Source organism: Podarcis liolepis (assembly GCF_965112155.1).
Source record: "Podarcis liolepis genome assembly, chromosome: W".
Lineage (NCBI taxonomy): Eukaryota > Metazoa > Chordata > Lepidosauria > Squamata > Lacertidae > Podarcis > Podarcis liolepis.
The window spans coordinates 13,438,357-13,456,866 of NC_139568.1; the positions used below are offsets into that span (position 1 = coordinate 13,438,357).

Genomic DNA, 18,510 nt, shown 5'->3' on the forward strand with positions numbered 1-18,510 from the left:
GTTTATCGTTTTGACATCTGATGGGAGGGCGTTCCACAGGGCGGGCGCCACTACCGAAAAGGCCCTCTGCCTGGTTCCCTGTAGCTTTGCTTCTCACAATGAGGGAACCGCCAGAAGGCCCTCGGCGCTGGACCTCAGCGTCCGGGCAGAACGATGGGGGTGGAGACGCTCCTTCAGGTATACTGGGCCAAGGCCGTTTAGGGCTTTAAAGGTCAACACCAGCACTTTGAATTGTGCTCGGAAACGTACTGGGAGCCAATGTAGGTCTTTCCATACCGGTGTTAATGTGGTCTCGGCGGCTGCCCCCAGTCACCAGTCTAGCTGCCGCGTTCTGGATTAGCTGTAGTTTCTGAGTCACCTTCAAAGGTAGCCCCACGTAGAGCGCATTGCAGTAGTCCAAGCGGGAGATAACTAGAGCATGCACCACTCTGGCGAGACAGTCCACGGGCAGGTAGGGTCTCAGCCTGCGTACCAGGTGGAGTTGGTAGACAGCTGCCCTGGATACAGAATTAACCTGCGCCTCCATGGACAGCTGTGAGTCCAAAATGACTCCCAGGCTACGCACCTGGTCCTTCAGGGGCACAGTTACCCCATTCAGGACCAGGGAGTCCTCCACACCAGCCCACCCCCTGTCCCCCAAGAACAGTACTTCTGTCTTGTCAGGATTCAACTTCAATCCATTAGCCGCCATCCATCCTCCAACCGCCTCCAGGCACTCACACAGGACCTTCACCGCCTTCACTGGTTCTGATTTGAAAGAGAGGTAGAGCTGGGTATCATCTGCATATTGATGGACACCCAGTCCAAACCCCCTGATGATCTCTCCCAGCGGCTTCATATAGATGTTAAAAAGCATGGGGGAGAGGACGGAACCCTGAGGCACCCCACAAGTGAGGGCCCAAGGGTCTGAACACTCATCCCCCACCACCACTTTCTGAACACGGCCCAGGAGGAAGGAGCGAAACCACTGTATAACAGTGCCCCCAGCTCCCAACCCCTCTAGACGGTCCAGAAGGATGTTATGGTCGATTGTATCAAAGGCCGCTGAGAGATCCAGCAGAACTAGGAAACAACTCTCACCTTTGTCCCTAGCTCACCGGAGATCATCAACCAGTGCGACCAAGGCAGTTTCAGTCCCATGATGAGGCCTGAACCCCGATTGGAAGGGATCCAAATGGTCCGCATCCTCCAGGCGTGCCTGGAGTTGTTCAGCAACCACACGCTCAATCACCTTGCCCAAGAATGGAAGATTTGAGACTGGGCGATAGTTGGCCATACTGGCCGGGTCTAAAGATGGTTTTTTGTATTTGTAAGGCCTTGTTGGACAGCCACTTTGCTTTCTTACATTTCCTTTTCATTGGGATGGTTTTCGTTGCTGCCTCCTGTATAATGTTGCGAGCCTCCATCCATAGTTCTTCAGGCACTCTGTCCAGCAAATCTAAATCCTTAAACCTGTTCCTCACTTCCCCTGTATTCATAAGGGATTTGATTTAGATTGTATCTTACCGGCCCAGTGCTTTTTTCCTACTTTCTTCAGTTTAAGCTTGAATTTTGCTATAAGAAGCTGATGATCTGAGCCACAGTCAGCTCCAGGTCTTGTTTTTGCTGACTGTATAGAGCTTCTCCATCTTTGGCTGCAGAGAATATAATCAATCTGATTTCGATGCTGCCCATCTGGTGATGTCCATGTGTAGAGTCGTCTCTTGTGTTGTTGGAAAAGGGTGTTTGTGATTACCAGCTTGTTCTCTTGGCAGAACTCTATTAGCCTTTGCCCTGCTTCGTTTTGAACTCCAAGGCCAAACTTGCCGGTTGTTCCTTTTATCTCTTGATTCCCTACTTTAGCATTCCAATCCCCTATAATGAGAAGAACATCCTTCATTGGTGTCATTTCTAGAAGGTGCTGTAAATCTTCATAGAATTGGTCAATTTCAGTTTCTTCAGCACCAGTAGTTGGTGCATAAGCTTGGATTACTGTCATGTTAAAAGGTCTGCCTTGGATTCGTATCAAGATCATTCTGTCATTTTTGAGATTGCATCCCAGTACAGCTTTCGCCACTCTTTTGTTTACTATGAGGGCCACTCCATTTCTTTTATGGGATTCTTGCCCACAGTAGTAGATATGATGGTCATCCGAACTGAATTTGCCCATTCCCGTCCATTTTAGTTCACTGATGCCCAGGATGTCAATATTTATTCTTGCCATCTCATTTTTGACCACATCCAACTTACCAAGGTTCATGGTTCTTACATTCCAGGTTCCTATGCAATATTTTTCTTTACAGCATTGGACTTTCCTTTCCCTTCCAGGCATATCTGCAACTGAGAGACATTTCGGCTTTGGCCCAGCCGCTTCATCAGCTCTGAATCTACTTGTACTTGTCCTCCGCTCTTCCTCAGTAGCATGTTGGATGCCTTCCAACCTGAGGGGCTCATCTTCCAGCATCATAACTTTTATATGCTTGTTGTCTTTGTCCATGGAGTTTTCTTGGCAGGGATACTGGAGTGGCTTGCCAGTTCCTGCTCCAGGTGGATCACGTTTGGTCAAAACTCCATTATGGCCTGTCCATCTTTGGTGGCCCCGCATGGCATAGCTCATAGCTTCTCCGAGTTATTCAAGCCCCTTCGCCACGGCAAGGCAGTGATCCATGAAGGGGGGGGGGGGAGAGAGAGACTAAGGAAGGCAACTTGTCAAAAACCTTTTTTGATATGACTCAAAATCTAAATTTGATAGATTTATGAAGAATGAGACATATGTTTGATAAAGAGTATACCTTTTACAGCCATGTAGATGACAGCAGCTCAAGAATAGACTCCGTATGGATTTCCAAAGAATTGGAAATAAGAGTCAAAAAATTGAAATTAATCCCAGAACCTTTTCAGACCACAATTCCTTGATTATGGAACTACAAAAAGAAAGCCAAATTTCTTTTAGATGGAGATTAAATGATGATTTATTAGATGACCAAAAATTTGTGGAAAAAGCAAAAAAGACCCTCACAGATTATTTTGAAATAAGCAGTCAAGGGCAAACAAAATTACAGATGGTCTGGGACGCAAGCAAGGCATTTAAAAGGAAATTGAGAGAAAAAAAGGAATTTTAGAGGAAATTATGAAAAAGGAGAAACAGCTACCAAAGCAAATAAAGAGGCAGTAAAACAAGCAATTAAAACACTACAAACTCAATACTCAATGATCATAAACGAGGAAATTAGCTGGAAAATAAAAAGGGTAAAACAAAAATATTTTGAGCATGCAAATAAACCAGGAAAGTTGTTAACCTGGCAGCTGAAAAAAAGTGAACAAAGGAACTCCATAAACAAAATTAACATAAATGGCAGAATCACAGACAAGTTGAAGGAAATAAGAGAAGGATTTGTTAAATATTTTTCTGAGCTGTATAGGCAAGGGAAAGAAAAAACATTTAAGATAGAAGAGTATATCAGAAGTAGTAATATGCCACACATAAAATAACAAAGGATCATTCTTAACTCCCAGCTAAGAATGCAAGAATTACTTGAGGCAATAAAAAGCTCTAAAAATGGCAAGTCTCCAGGCCCGCATGGCTTTACGGCAAAAACATCATTGCCACTTTCTTTTCATTTTTAGCCTCCAGGTATTCTATTATATTCAGAATATTTCTTATATTCTCCTTCATTTGTCTGCCTGGTAAAAACCCTGCCTGATCGTGATATATATACTCATTTAATTTTTTTAAAATCTAATTTCTAATCTAATATATTTGCAAACAATTTGTAATCATTGTTTAACAAGGAGATAGGACTATAGTTTTTAATTTGCAGTAAGTCTGCATCTTGTTTTGGAATTATTGTTATATAGGCCTGTTTCCATGTTTCTGGGATTTCGCCTGTATTCAATATTTCATTCATGACATCTTTCAATGGGTTCACTAACTGCTCATTTAATTTCTTATAATATTTCGCCCTCCCAGACCTTAAATTGCATTATGAATCTGCTTGTTTGGTATGGATCAGGGACTTGATGAGGTTGGATAAGCAAGAGTCATTAGAATTAGAAGGACATGACAACAGATTTGGTTGGCACGCATATTTATGGTACGGGAAAAATTAAGGATGACATGTTTTTGCATAATATGTTTTGTTTAAATTTCTAATAAAAATGTATTTAAAAAAAGGAACATGAAATCTAGGAGCTAAATACCGCCTTAAACCTAGGTTATGTGAGGAGAATCAGAACTTACAGGGTTAAACAGTTCTGTGTGACGTCTCACATTCTGAGGCGTGGTTTTGTTCACATACGGGAATCTTTCTTTGTGTGTGAGTTGCTTTCGTTTTTGGCTGTCGAGCTGAGAAGATGTCCGCTCGATCACTGGTCTGATTTATGATGTTTTTCTACTCATTAAAGACTGTTTTAGATTACCATACTTTTCTCTCTATAACACGCAGATTTTTTTCTCCTAAAAAGTAAGGGGAAATGTCTGTGCGTGTTATTGAGCGAATGTGTGGTCCCTGGAGCCGACTGGTCCGAGTGCAGGGGCAAAAATCAGGCAAAAATCCGATCGCGCGAATGAGGAAGCTGTTGCTTTCCTGAATTCTGCCTCAGGGTCTTACTGCCCACCCTCTTCTGTTTTGGTTGCTGTTTGCTCAAACGGAACAAAGAGCAGGCAAATCCCCTTCCCTCCAGGCAAGCAGAGGGGAAAGGAAAGGATCGCGTCCTTCCTTCTAATTCCTCTCCGTGCTCTGGTGCTGCTGCGTCCAGGGAAGCATTTTAGGGACTCGCAGGCAGCCGGAAAACATGCAGGTGGGAGAGAAAGGGGGGGCTGGCTTGGGTGGGTGGGGGAAAACTTTTGCCTTCCTTTCCTCCCTCCCATTAAATCCCTCTCCTGCATTCTTAGCCAGCTGCTTCTCTGCACACCCCTCTCATGCTCCTTGTCCCTTCTGCGTTTTTCCTTCCCTCCCCACTTAAAACGTGGTTACAAAGCATGGATCCACATGGATCCTCAGGATCTTTGCATTGGGTCACCCCAAATTCACCATCAGATCACATGTCTGTGGCCACAGCATGAGGCACAAAAATGATACATCCACTGTTTCATTCAGAATTCCCCCTCCCCTTGTTTTCCTCCTCTAAAAATGATGTGCGTGTTATGGTCAGGTGCGTATTATAGAGCGAAAAATACGATAGCAGAAGCCTGCGTACAGTCTTTGATTTATCACCCACACACAAGGCACAAGGGGAAGCGTGCCGGGCGCCACTACATTCCAGCAGGTTATGGGTGCAACAATGGAATGTCTAGGCATGGTTTTTTATAACGAGATACAAAGCTGAAAATGAATGAACTGCAGCTAATTTTTTATCTTCATTTTTCACATGGTTTAGCCCACCCCCCTAATATTATTAAGAGGGTCTCTTCAGTTTTCAGAGTAGCAGCTGGAAGTGAGGAGGCAGAAAAAGCTCCTCCTTTCCTTCCACCCTGCAGTTTTTATCTGAAATTTTAGGTGCAGTACTGCACCCAGAGCTCAGAAACTGCTCGCTCTAATGAAATTTCGTCGCAAAATGCATCTAGAACAATGGGAGTTTCAAACACTGATGGATACCTTCTGCGTTTAGTATGCGCCTTACTGTGCTCACTGAAACATCAGTGCCTGCTACCACCAAGTCTTACTGCAGCTCTTTTGCAGTCACTCGAAGGGTTTTTCCCAGCCTGTCTTCTCAAAAATGTGGTTTCTGCTGCAGTTTGCTTCCTCTTTCTGCCCCATCCAGATAGTGTAACCACCGTAACTTTGAACTTGGGAACTATGCTTCCAATAGTGTCTTTAGGAACATTCAGTCCCTTCGCTGTGTTCTTGTATCCTGCTCCTTGTTTGTGATGGGTGATGTTCTCTTCTCTTACCTTCTTGAACCATTCTCTTGACTTAGCCATATATCTAACATGCATCCAAATTTGACACTCCTCAGCCCCCTAGCCAGCTCAGGTATTTCATGTGTTGCAGCTCAAGTACACCTGGTGCAACTAATGAAGCCCTTGATTCATTGCATCAGGTGTGCTTGAGACAACACCTGTTGTATTTGTGCTGTTGTGAGGGATTCTATTCAGGAGGCTGAATAATAGCAAGACTAGAGAAGCCAGTATAAGTTGCAATTTCAACTGCATTTCGGGAAACCACTTGAAGCATCTGTTGTGTGGAGCTATTTCAATTGCTTTTGTTTGATTCGCTCACTGCAAACAGCTGGAAGTCTGTAAATTTTGATGATAAACATGATTTGCCATGGGGGTTGAATAATTTCAATTGCAACTGTACATGTTGGCCTTACTGGGTTCTATTTAGGATAAATGGGTCTTCCTGGATTAAAATGTAACAGAATAAAGAAGACTTGAAACCATAATATCAGTTACTTCAGGTATTTCTTAAAAAAGTTATTCAATTAAAGGGTACCTGAAAAGCTAGTCAGGCTTTTCTTTTAAAAATGTGTTCCAAAACAGTTTCAGCTTGTTTGAACCATCACTGACTGGCTTTGATCTGTATGGACAAGCTGTGGCTTCTTGTCCAGGGCTCAGTGATGAGTTTTGAGACTCAGTCTTACTTCAGCTCTGGTGTTAATCAGTTGGCATCGTTGTGCTCCCATTATTTTATTGTCATCTTGGTGGGAATACACAAGTTAACTATTTTACCAAATTTTTACTGTGAATCTGACATGTACTAATATATTTTCACTAAAGACTTGCTGTAAAAGAAAAAAAGTGTTGTTGTGTTGATGTAAATTCAGTAAAATTGGTCACTAGAATAATTTGTTGACCCATCTAGTTGGGATGTACTTAAGGTAGGGTTAAAAAGGTAAAGGGACCCTTGACCATTTGGTCCAGTCACGGACGACTCTGAGGTTGCGGCACTCATCTCGTTTTATTGGCCGAGGGAGCTGGCGTACAGCTTCCGGGTCATGTGGCCAGCATCACCCTTTGGTTACATCAGACTAAATCCATGCAACTATTTCACATTTTAAAGCAGTATAAAGGGAATACTACCTACTGTATGAACTCTAGACAGCAAGTACAGTGGTACCTCGGGTTACAGACGCTTCAGGTTACATAAGCTTCAGGTTACAGACTCCGCTAAACCAGAAATATTACCTCGGGTTAAGAACTTTGCTTCAGGATGAGAACAGAAATCGTGCGGTGGTGGCGCGGAGGAGGCCCCATTAGCTAAAGTGGTGCTTCAGATTAAGAACAGACCTCCAGAACGAATTACGTTCTTAACCCGAGGTACCACTGTAGTGTCTAAACTACACCTTACAGTTCCACATTTAAATATTACTAATATAGATTGGATTAGGGCTGGGTGATGTCAGCTTTTCAACATCGCAATGTATCACCAGCGAAACATTTGCGATATGACTATACATTGCAATGTTGAAAAGGAAGGGATGCAACAGACACACACAGCAAACTAGGAAAGGGGAAGGACAAGCACTGTTTCCCTGGTTTGCATCACTCGCTAACCTCCCCAGTGCCACAGTCCCTTCCCCTCAGGGCAGCCTATTTCCTGAGGAACAGATTTCTCCTCTGGGCTCCAGTGTGTTCCCGCTCAAATTCACCACTCCTTCACCCCCTGCCTGATTCTCTGGACTCCTTCATCCATCAACCCCCCAATTACCATTCCTTCACCCTGCCTGATGCTCCACGATCCTCCACCCACCCACCACCACCCCAATTTCAAGCATCCTTCACCTATCCACCCAATCTCAAGCCCAGGCCGGGGGCTCTTGTTCCTCCTGCCAGACACTGAGGGCGGAGGGACTTGGGAGCAATGGTGGTTTCACTCGTGGTATACCGCCTGGTGAAGCCTCCACCGTGCTCTGGCCCTCATATCGCCTAGGCCTAGATTTGATATTAAACTACATTCTAGAAGTTGCAATTACTATATTCAATTAAAATACCCTATGCATTGCACACATTTTGTCACTGGATTCAAACTTGTCTGTTCAAGTTTTAATTTTGTTGTGTAGTATACACCTCTGAGTCCGGGATGATGATTTTAGGATACTAGTTCATTATTATATCACTTAATTTAAAACTGCTGCCTTTCAGACTGGAGACTGAACAATTTTTAACATGAGTTTTATATATATATATAAAGGTAAGATATGCTTCATGCACTTTTATGTGCTACAATAATACTGTTACAAATATTTTACCTGAGGGTACTATTTTTATGATCAAATATCTTTCCTGGGGTTCCTCTTCCTCACCCATGCAGTTATGTTAAAACAAACACTACTATGATAGAGTACAGTTAGATAGGATAAGTGGGCAAGAAATGGTGGAGAATATAATTACACTTGACCATTGAAATACTTGAGTTACTGTCATCAACTCAGAGACTTAACATCTCATCTCATGCAATGCTTGTGCACTGAAGCTTACACAGGCTGGGTGCAGTAGGAGAACAGATACAGGTAGATCTCTTACTTGAGGGTTATATTTCTGGCTTATCACACATCTAAGCAAAATTGTGCAAAACCAGAACAACCCCTGGAACGGCCCTGCACAACCATCTCTACCTTTCTAAAGACTTTCTAAAGTGCTGAGTGGGCATTGCTCCCCATGCAAGCTGGGGCTCTGGGCAGGTCACATGAGTCCTCTAGAAGGCTCTGCAACACTTCTGCAAGATCTCACAGGGTAGTCTGAGATATCTCAGGACTTTCCCAGAGCCTAGAAAGCAAGATGGGGGAAGGGTTACTTAAAAAACTCTTTCCGTGGTGGAAAAACATGGTGTTGGAAAAAGCTGCTTAAGCCCACTGCCTTGCTTACCAAGCTCTGGGAAGCTCACACGAGGGCTCCTGTGAGATATCAGGTGGCCGTTCTGGGTGGGACGGAGTTCCTGGTCTCTCACCCCTTTTATTTATTAATTTTTCTGGTATCTGCATAAAGCTGTGATATCAAATCCAGTGACAAAATCAGCTTAATATGAGCTCTACATGTGTGTGCATGAAGTCAATAACCTGATTCACAAGTCATGGTAAACCAAGCTATGGCTTACTAGGACCGTGCAAATATGTTAGTTTTTAGAGAGGAGTGTGAGGTTTGGTGTTTACAGGGTTAACATCTCTGTGTGTCCTGCATCTGGGGAGGAGCCTTCCCAACATCCGGGAAAGCTGAGTTCTTTGTCTGTGAGGTACTTTCACTTTTCTGCGGAGAGAGGCAGAGACATCATGTCTGCTGTTTCTGATGGAGTGTTTGTTATTTTATCTGTCTGATGTAAATAAAATCTGTCTAGTTTAGAAGAACTACAGCGTGTGGACTGTCTCTTCACTCACACGTCAAGCACTCGCTGTGCCCGCTCTGCTACAAGTCCGGGAATTCTGTTGCTGTGGAAACTTACTGGACCGGTCAGGTTATGGCAAGTTGCCAGCCACGTTTGTGCTGAGTGTGAGGAGGAGAAGAAGTGAAGTCCAGCTCTGAGATCCTGTCTGCTGCTGTGAAGGGGCAGAGGCAGTCCTGATAAGAAGTGAAGTCCAGCTCTGAGATCTTGTTTGCTGCTGTGAAGGGGCAGAGGCAGTCCTGATCTCGCTGGTGAAAGCAGGAGCCTGCTGGAGGAGGCATCTTTGAAGCAACTGGCTGGCAGAAAGCGTGAGTAAGCTTATAGCCCCAGGAAGATGACTCAGGCTCAGGAGGCTTTCACCGTCCCTTTTGAGAGATTGAATGGGTGCAATTGGGAAGACTGGTCGAGGAGAATTAAGTACTGGCTTTTGGGAAAATAGCTTTGGAATTGCATGCAAACCCCACCGATCCAGGCCGCTGCTGGAGTGAAGCAGACGTGGCAGCTGTTCTGAAGAGGGATCAGAGTGTGCTGAGCATGCTGAGGCTTAGCGTGGACGATCTGCTGTTGCCCCACCTTGAGGGTCTCAAGACGGCCCAGGCCACTTGGCAGGCACTGGAAATGGTTTGTGAAACCACAGTGGAAGCCAAGGGCTGTGAGGGAGTCGAGGGCCATGTGGGAGCTAAGGGCCACGTTCCTGGAAGCTGTTTCTATGCTTCGGCGCATCTTTGTGATGAACAGGAGAAGAGACAGAAAGGTGGGGGGCGAGCAGGCGCTGGCTGTTCCTCTAGAAGCTGTGCACCAAGGAGTGGGGGTGCAGGGAAAAGCAATGAGGAATCTGTGAAAGTGTTTGCTTTGAGACACTGCTACAGATGTGGGTCCCCCTCCCATCTCGTGAGAGGCTGCCCAGTAGAGGCTCAGGAATGCAAGGTCAAGCAGATTAGCTCAGTGCAAAGATGTGGGAAAATGCACAAAAGTTCCAAAGGAACTGAGAGCAAGTACAAGTCTTTGCAGTATCATCTGGCAGCTTCCATGGCAACAGTCAAGAGCTGTAAACAGGACGCTGTGCTGACCTTCGTGATTGACAGTGGAGCATGCCATCTGGTGGGCTTCTGCGGGATTGTAAGGCTGTTAAAAATGGAAGAACTGTCAAGTTGGCAGATGGAAGTCGACGTGCTCTGATGATGTCTGGCTCACTGTACTGTCCTTTCTTGCAGACAAGATTCAGGCCTTTGTAGTTCCAGAAATGTCCAGCTGTCTTCTATCCGTCACTGCCCTCGTTGCCAACAGTTTCAGTGTTCGTTTTGAGAATAGCGTGTTCTTTTTCCAGGGGTGGGCATCAACTGTTCAGTGTTGAATGCAAAAACAGGCTGTTTGTGGTAGAAATGCCTGTTGCAGGTAACAGTCCCACTGAGTCAACACATGTGCAGTGTGCCAATGTTCCAGCACATGATGGCTGTCAACATTTGTGGCATCGACGTATGGCACATGTGAATTGGGGTTACGTTAAGAAGGCCCCAGGGTGCACTGAGGGGTGCAAAATGAAGGCATGTGATAAGTTTTGAGTTTGCAGAGCTTGTAAGTATTCCAAGGTAAAAACGTGCTCATACCCCTGGTCTAGTAGGGTGACAACCAGGCCTTTTGAGCTGGTGCGTGCAGACTTGTGTGGCCCTATGCCAGTAGCCAGTCTGGGTGGGGCAAAACACATTCTTTTGCTTTTGGGTTATTTTTTGAGGAATTCTTGGGTCTTCCCGCTTAAACACAAAAGGGAAGATGCAGCATTGGTGAAAGACTGGATCTCTGCTGTAGAATTGCAATTCTCTTCAAAGATCTGAAGCTTTCAGTCTGGTCGTGGTGCAGTGTTCACCGCGTCTGTGCTGCAGAATTTCTTCCGCCAGAAGGGAATACGTCACAGGTTGACAGTCCCACATAGTCCTAAAAAAAATGGCATTGCTGAATGCAAGAACAGAATGCTACAAGAGGCTGTTGCGGCTATGCTTTTTGATTCTGGTCTCCCACAATGTTTTTGGGCTGAAGCCTGGTGGTGTGCTTCATTTTCTCAGAATCATTCCTATTGTTTTGTTGTAGGGGACACACCTTATTTTCTGCTGCATGGCAAGAAGCCCAAGGTGCATTTCTTCCGTGTTTTTGGTTGTGAGGCTTTGGTTCTTGTGCCAAATGCCAAACGCGGAAAGGGTGGACCAAGGTCCAGGAAGATGATCTTCTGTGGGTATGAACCAGGGACCAAGGGGTGGAGATTTGCCTATCCAGAAGGCAGTCAGTCCAGACTTCTAGTCAGCAGAAGTGCTGAGTTCTGTGAGCAAAGTGGGTGGACACGCATACATGGTAACCCAGATATACTTTCAGAGAGTTGTCTTGACTCAGCTGATGAGGAAGAGGTGGAGCCTGATCCTGCTGCTGAGGAACAGAGTCCAGAGCAGGAGCAGCCTAGAACCTCTCCTAAAGCTGTCAAGTCAGAGCCAAAAAGTGAACTGTCCTTGCCCACAAGTCCAGTTGTAAGGTTCAAAAGGCGCAGCAATTCAGAGGGGGACCTCTCTGACACTGGGGATGGTCTAGCTGGCCCTAGTGGGTCAGAAGGGGTACCAGAGCTCACACTAAGATGGTCAACCCGGGCCATGAAAGGTAAACCACCTGACAGGTTTGAGGCCACAAGTGTATGTGTTGGGGTGGCTCAGTGTGAACCTGAAAGTTTTGAGGATGTTCAGAAACTGCCTCAGGAAGAAGCCAGCAAATGGCAAGAGGCGATGCAGAAGGAGATGAGCTCAATGGAGTTTCTAGGTGTGTTCTCCCTCACAAGATTGCTGGCTGGCAAACAGGCTGTGAGCAGCAGGTGGGTTTATTGCCTTAAACCCACAGAAACTGGAGAACCACAGTACAAGGCTAGGTTAGTAGCCAGAGGGTTCACGCAGCGGAAGGGGCTGCATTACACTGAGGTGTATGCTCCTACTTCCAGAAGTGAAACTCTGCACACGCTCTTAGCCATTGCTGCACAAAGAGGTTTGCAGGTGCATTACTTTGATGTGGATGTAGCCTACTTGAACTCAGACCTCCAGGAGGAGTTGTACATGCTTCCTCCTCCAGGGTTTCAGGGCAAGGGGCAAGGCATTGTGTGGAGATTGCACAAATCGATTTACGGTTTAAAACAATCAGCCAGGAATTTGTCTGAATGAAGCCTTAGAGAAGCTAGGTTTCAAGAGGAGTCTTTCTGACAGCTGCCTGTACCTTAAAGGGTCAGGAGAGTCACAGGAAATTGTTTTAGTCTTTGTTGATGATATAGTCCATGTCTCAAAGACAAATAGACAGGTGGAGAAGTTTGCCAAAGAGCTTGGTAAACGTTTTAAACTTAAGAACCTGGGTGCAGTAAAGATCTACCTGGGCGTGGGGATTTTTAGAACTGAAGATGGAAGTTACTTGCTCAGTCAGAGAAGCAAGATTGAGCAGTTGCTTGAGAAGTTCAGGATGTCTGAATGTGCAGGGGTCAGGACACCCATGGAGACAAGCTACGTGAAAGACAGTCAGCAAGTGGGAAGCACTGAGTTTGAAAATGCTGACTTCTTTCAGTCAGGCCTGGGTAGTCTGTTGTATCTGTCCCAGTGGAGCAGATCTGACATAGCTTTTGCTACCAATCTGCTCAGCCGGGAAGCTACAAACCCAAGCCTAGAATGGTGTCAGGCGGGTGCTGAAGATACCAAAGACTTCTGTCTCAAGCTGTCAGCCAAAGGCGATGTCAAGTTGACGTCCTGGGCAGACAGCGATTGGGCGAATCTGGAGGACAGGAAGTCTGTTTCTGGTATGGTGGTGAAGTTTGGGGACTCTTTGGTTGGGTGGAAGTCCCGAAAGCAAAGTTTCATAGCGCTCTCCTCTACTGAGGCTGAGTTCAGCGCGCTGTCTGAGATTTGCAGGGAATTGGAGTTCTATGTGTGCTTGGTTCAAGAGATCTGCGGAGAGTGTTGCTTGCCCGTCACGGTTTGGGAGGACAATCAACCCTGTCTGAAGTTGGCAGAGTCTGGGCAGTTTAAGGCCAGAACCAAACACCTAGGTATCCGTTTCCAGAATGTGTGTCAGAGTGTTCAGTTGGGATTAGTGGAACTGAAGTACTGTCCCAGTTCGAAGAACCTGGCAGATGGGTTCACGAAACCGCTGACCTTCCAGCGTCATGGGGAGTTCTGTGAAGGTCTGTGTTTAGAGGTAAGTGGTCACACTTACATTCCCCCAGTGCAGGACAAGAGGGGGTGAGCTTTGGTGTTTACAAGGTTAACATCTCTGTGTGTCCTGCATCTGGGGAGGAGCCTTCCCAACATCCGGGAAAGCTGAGTTCTTTGTCTGTGAGGTACTTTCACTTTTCTGCGGAGAGAGGCAGAGACATCATGTCTGCTGTTTCTGATGGAGTGTTTGTTATTTTATCTGTCTGATGTAAATAAAGCTGTCTAGTTTAGAAGAACTACAGCGTGTGGACTGTTTCTTCACTCACACGTCAAGCACTCGCTGTGCCCGCTCTGCTACAAGTCCGGGAATTCTGTTGCTGTGGAAACGTACCGGACGGGTCAAGGAGTTTGCACCTACTTTGCCCCTCCTTGGTCTTTTCAGTACAGAGCAGCATCTAAACCAGTATTTGGCTTAGCATGTCATCTGAACCCAGGATCATGGTTAAGATTACAGATTGTAGTTAAAGAGGAGAGACCTTCACCTCTCTGGTTCAGAAAACATGCTAAGTCATTGGTCACCAGCCTTTTGGTCTGGGGGCTCAAATTTGGAATTTTAAGGACACAAGTCAGAAAATGGCTGCCGCTTCCAAAATAGCAGGAAAATCAAAGAGACGTGAACATAAAATGGTTCAAACATAAAAAAAAATCTGTTCCATTTTTTGTTGTTGTTAGCAAATAATGTTTAAAAAACTTTCATTTGCAAACGCTGTTACGTTTTGGCTGTTAACGTTGTTTGTTGCTGGTGTGCTGTTGTAGATTAGAGCTAGAAAATAAAAGATCACTGAATCCAAGCATGATTTTATATTACTGCAGCCAGTCATACACATGCATCGTCACAAATAAAAAGACATACTTAATGCTGACTGTCAAGTTGTTGATCTTTTACTAGTTTCATAGAGTAGAAAATAATGTAAATTCTTTTCCACCAAACAGATCAGTGGCTCCTGGTAGATGCCGCTTGCGTGGTGAGAAACCTATCTTCGAGGCGAGCCGTGGGAGGTGGTTTGGGGGAGGCTGGCGGCTCCACAGTGCCATGCCATGTGGTGCCTTGGCTGATGTGCTCCGGTCGGCCAGCCTTGCCAGAAAGAGGCAGCTGCTGTGCACGGTGATGCTAATTGTATGCATGGCTGGCAGCTGCCTTCTTCCTACCTGCCAGTGTGGTGTAGTGTTTAAGAGCGGTAGACTCGTAATCTGGTGAATCGGGTTCGTGTCTCCGCTCCTCCACATGCAGCTGCTGGGTGACCTTGGGCTAGTCACACTTCTTTGAAGTCTCTCAGCTCCACTCACCTCACAGAGTGTTTGTTGTGAGGGAGGAAGGGAAAGGAGAATGCTAGCCGCTTTGAGACTCCTTTGGGTAGTGATAAAGCGGGATGTCAAATCCAAACTCTTCTTCTTCTTTCTTTTCTCTTTGCTGACCTGGTAATATACTGCCATATCAGAAAGCTTAGCTGGCAATATATTGCAATGTTGGAAAGCAGGTATTGGTCAGCCCTACTGTAGAGCATGCAACGAAAACAACAAAGGGTTTAGCAGGTATTGTTAAATAACATCCAGCACAGGCAATATGAGCACACATAAAACAAATATGCATTATTATGTTTAAGTATTATATATTATTAGCATTATATATTATTAGTACATGTTGAATGTAGTTTTCTTTAACTTGGGAAAGTATATGTGAAAATTTCCTGGAAGAATTAATTGCTACAAAGGAGTTTTACCTCTTGCTGACCAGTTGCAGAGCGGTATCATCTTGGGCATTTAATTCCAAGTTCCAGCAAAGTAAATTATGCTAAATTTTGTTAAAGCACTTGGATTAGATGATATTGCTGATTTTGTGAAAGGGTTGCTTGTGAGTTCAGAATTAAGCCCATTATAGATGTAATGTTCTGAATCTCTTAAATCATGGTTAAGAGATCAGGAGTGGGCTCATATGACACACACTTCCCTCCCTTCTCCTGCTCCTCCACTGTAAGGCTAACTAAGGTTAGGACTTGTATTGGCACCAACCTTAAGCATAGTTTACATTTAAACAAGATATAGGGTGATACTCAGTGCTAGTCCTACTCATAGTAGACCCATTGAAGTGAATTGACATAACTAGCTTTTGATTAGGACTTAGTTGAATACAGGTGAAACTCGAAAAATTAGAATATCGTGGAAAAGTTCATTTATTTCAATAATTCAACTTAAAAGGCGAAACTAATATATGAGATATATATGAGATAGACTCATGACATGCAAAGCGAGATATGTCAAGCCTTTATTTGTTATAATTGTGATGATCATGGCGTACAGCTGATGAAAACCCCAAATTAACAATCTCAGAAAATTAGAATATTAAATGAAATCAGCAAAACAAGGACTGCAAATAGAGCAATATTGGACCTCTGAGAAGTAGAAGCATGCATATGTACTCAGTACTTGGTTGGGCCCCTTTTGCATCAATTACTGCCTCAATGCGGCGTGGCATGGATGCTATCAGCCTGTGGCACTTCTAATTTTTCGAGTTTCACCTGTACAACTCATACTGTTGAATTCTCTAGTTAAGAAAAAGCCCTCAGTCCTATCCATGGTTAAATCTAGTTTGACATAAACTTAACTATGAGGAAGGGTAAGATGCAGGGATTGAATGTACCATCCTGCTCTGATCTATGAAATTCTAAGTGTTACATCTCTCCTGGTTCTTACAGGGTGACTCACTAACATTTTACACTGTTGTTCTGTTACCCTTTCATCTTTTGGAATGCTATACAGGCATTTCCCTACTTGCGTGTGAAGAGCATGTGTTCTCCCGCTGACACACATACCAAAAGGGGGTGAGGCAGGAGTGGAACGGGGGAATCCCCACTCATGCACATCCTGGTGACATGTGCAGCGGCCCAAACCGGAACCCCCACATAAGTGGCGATTCTCCTGTACCCTTCAAAGAGATTCTCATCATAGCAGTGTTTGGTATTTTGAAGATCTTGCAAAGATAAATACATACAATGATAATTTTTTTAAAAAAAATTGGTAACATGAACAAACCTACCATTTAATACTATATAACTGTGTTTGAAGGGGGAGGGAAGCGTATCAATACAAAAACAAAGTATCTTGACTTATTTAGTTGTTTAATCAGACATTATAATGTAACAGAAATGTTTCTACACTGCACTTCATCGTTTTTATGCTGAAATTAACTACATTGACTTATTAAAACAGTAAAACAAAAAATTAAAACAAATCTCTTCATATTATGTGTAATCTTCACAAAATAAACAAGAACAAGGTGATTGGTCTGTGCACCAGCTTTATATTACCAGTCATATTAGGTTTTGCACAAATGAGCTAAGAACAATGGACCAACATTGCTAACACTTCTTGCTTCCTTCTAACTGGTTTTGTTTTGTTTTTATAGTGGATGATGTTGGGGGAAAGCTCGACCATATTGGAAACACACCATTAAAAATCAACAGTGAGGTTTCACATGAAAACGTATCTAAAGATGATGGTTTTGGTTCTGAAGTTATTAAAGTTTACATATTTAAAGCTGAAGCTGAGGATGATGTGGAAATAGGTATGTATCCCAGCTTCTGTTATTGCTAGTTTCTAGTGTTTTCAAAAATTATTATTATTTATTAATTTTATATACCACTATTCATCCAAAGATCACAAGGTTTACAAAATAACAGTCCAAAATGAAAACACAAAATACCGATCATCATAATAATAAGAACAACAAAAATCAATAACTCCTGTGTACAAGCACATGTAAAGGGCCATAGATTGTTTAATAAACCAAAGGCCTGATTATAGAAGAACGTTTTTGCCTGGTGCCTAAAAATATGTAGTGAAGTAACCAGGCAAGCCTCTCTGGGAAGAGCAGTAATCTAGACCAGGCATAGGCAAACTCTGCCCTCCAGATGTTTTGGGACTACAATTCCCATCATTCCTAGCTAACAGGACCAGTGTTCAGGGATTATGGGAATTGTAGTCCCAAAAAATCTGGAGGGCCGAGTTTGCCTATGCCTGATCTAAACCCTATCAAGAGCAGGCCACCTCCCATCCATGTGGACTAGGGCACCGCCAACAAACAGTGCCTCAGTCTTACCTGGATGGAGCTTCAGTTTGTTGGCTCTCATCCAGTTCATTCCTGAGGCAAGACAACATTCCAGCACATCTGTTTCCATAACTGAAGGTGTAAAGAAGAAGTAGAGCCGTGTGTCTCCAGCATATTGCTGACAACGTATTCCAAAACTGGATGACCCCACTCAGCGGTTTCATGTAGATGTTAAACAGCATGAGGGATAAAATCGAACCCTGAGGAACCCCACATTGAAGGCTTCACAGCTCTCCCCAAGCATCACCCTCTGGAAATGACCATCCAAGTAGGCCTGGGACCACCACAAAGCAGGGCCGCCCATCTGTCCTGCACACACCCAGACCAATGAGGACAAGTGACTGGAATTTTATTTCTTTATTAGCAAAGCACTCAGCTACATCAGCTCCTAAGGTGCAAGGATATGCACACTATTCCACACTAACTAGCTGGCTAGGCAATCTACCTCTCCGGCCGGTTCTCTGTCTTGGACAATTTGAGCAACAGTATAGCCACTCCCGTTCCTGCTTTCTTAAACTTACTAGTCTGATGCTGTGCCTGCAAGTACCCAATGGCTTCTCCTGACTGGCAGCTCCAGCTGCTCCCATTGCTTTAAGTCTCTCCATAAGTGTGGAGACAGTAGATTGGGGGACAGAGGGGATTCCAAAGGCACAACTGTCTCTGGACCCGTCACAGGCTCTTCAGCTTCTGATACTTCCTCCAGCTCTTTCCCCACCTCCTTTCACTTGGTCTCTGGCCACCTCTAGCTCCACTCCGGCAGCTGCCCCATGGGTGGCACGGAACCCCCACAAATCACTGGCCTCTTCACCTGGATTTTCAACCTCACCTGACTCCTCTGCCCACACATCCCCCCAACTCTCATTCTCCTGCCCGTCCATGACAC

The 18,510-nt window shown here is 44.6% G+C and overlaps 1 protein-coding gene across 8 annotated transcripts in view; it reads left to right on the forward strand.

Annotated features, from left to right (window-relative positions):
• The window catches only part of LOC310697663 (zinc finger protein 711-like), a 64,650-nt gene that overhangs the window by 29,273 nt on the left and 16,867 nt on the right, over positions 1–18,510 (forward strand). For 6 of the 8 annotated variants that reach the window (XM_083484334.1, XM_083484336.1, XM_083484341.1 and 3 more), the window contains one exon: positions 16,926–17,084. The exons of the other annotated variants lie outside the window; for them this stretch is intronic. In XM_083484334.1, the coding sequence (XP_083340460.1) occupies positions 16,926–17,084 (159 nt within the window). The remainder of the gene's footprint in view (positions 1–16,925; positions 17,085–18,510) is intronic. 8 annotated transcript variants of the gene reach the window in all.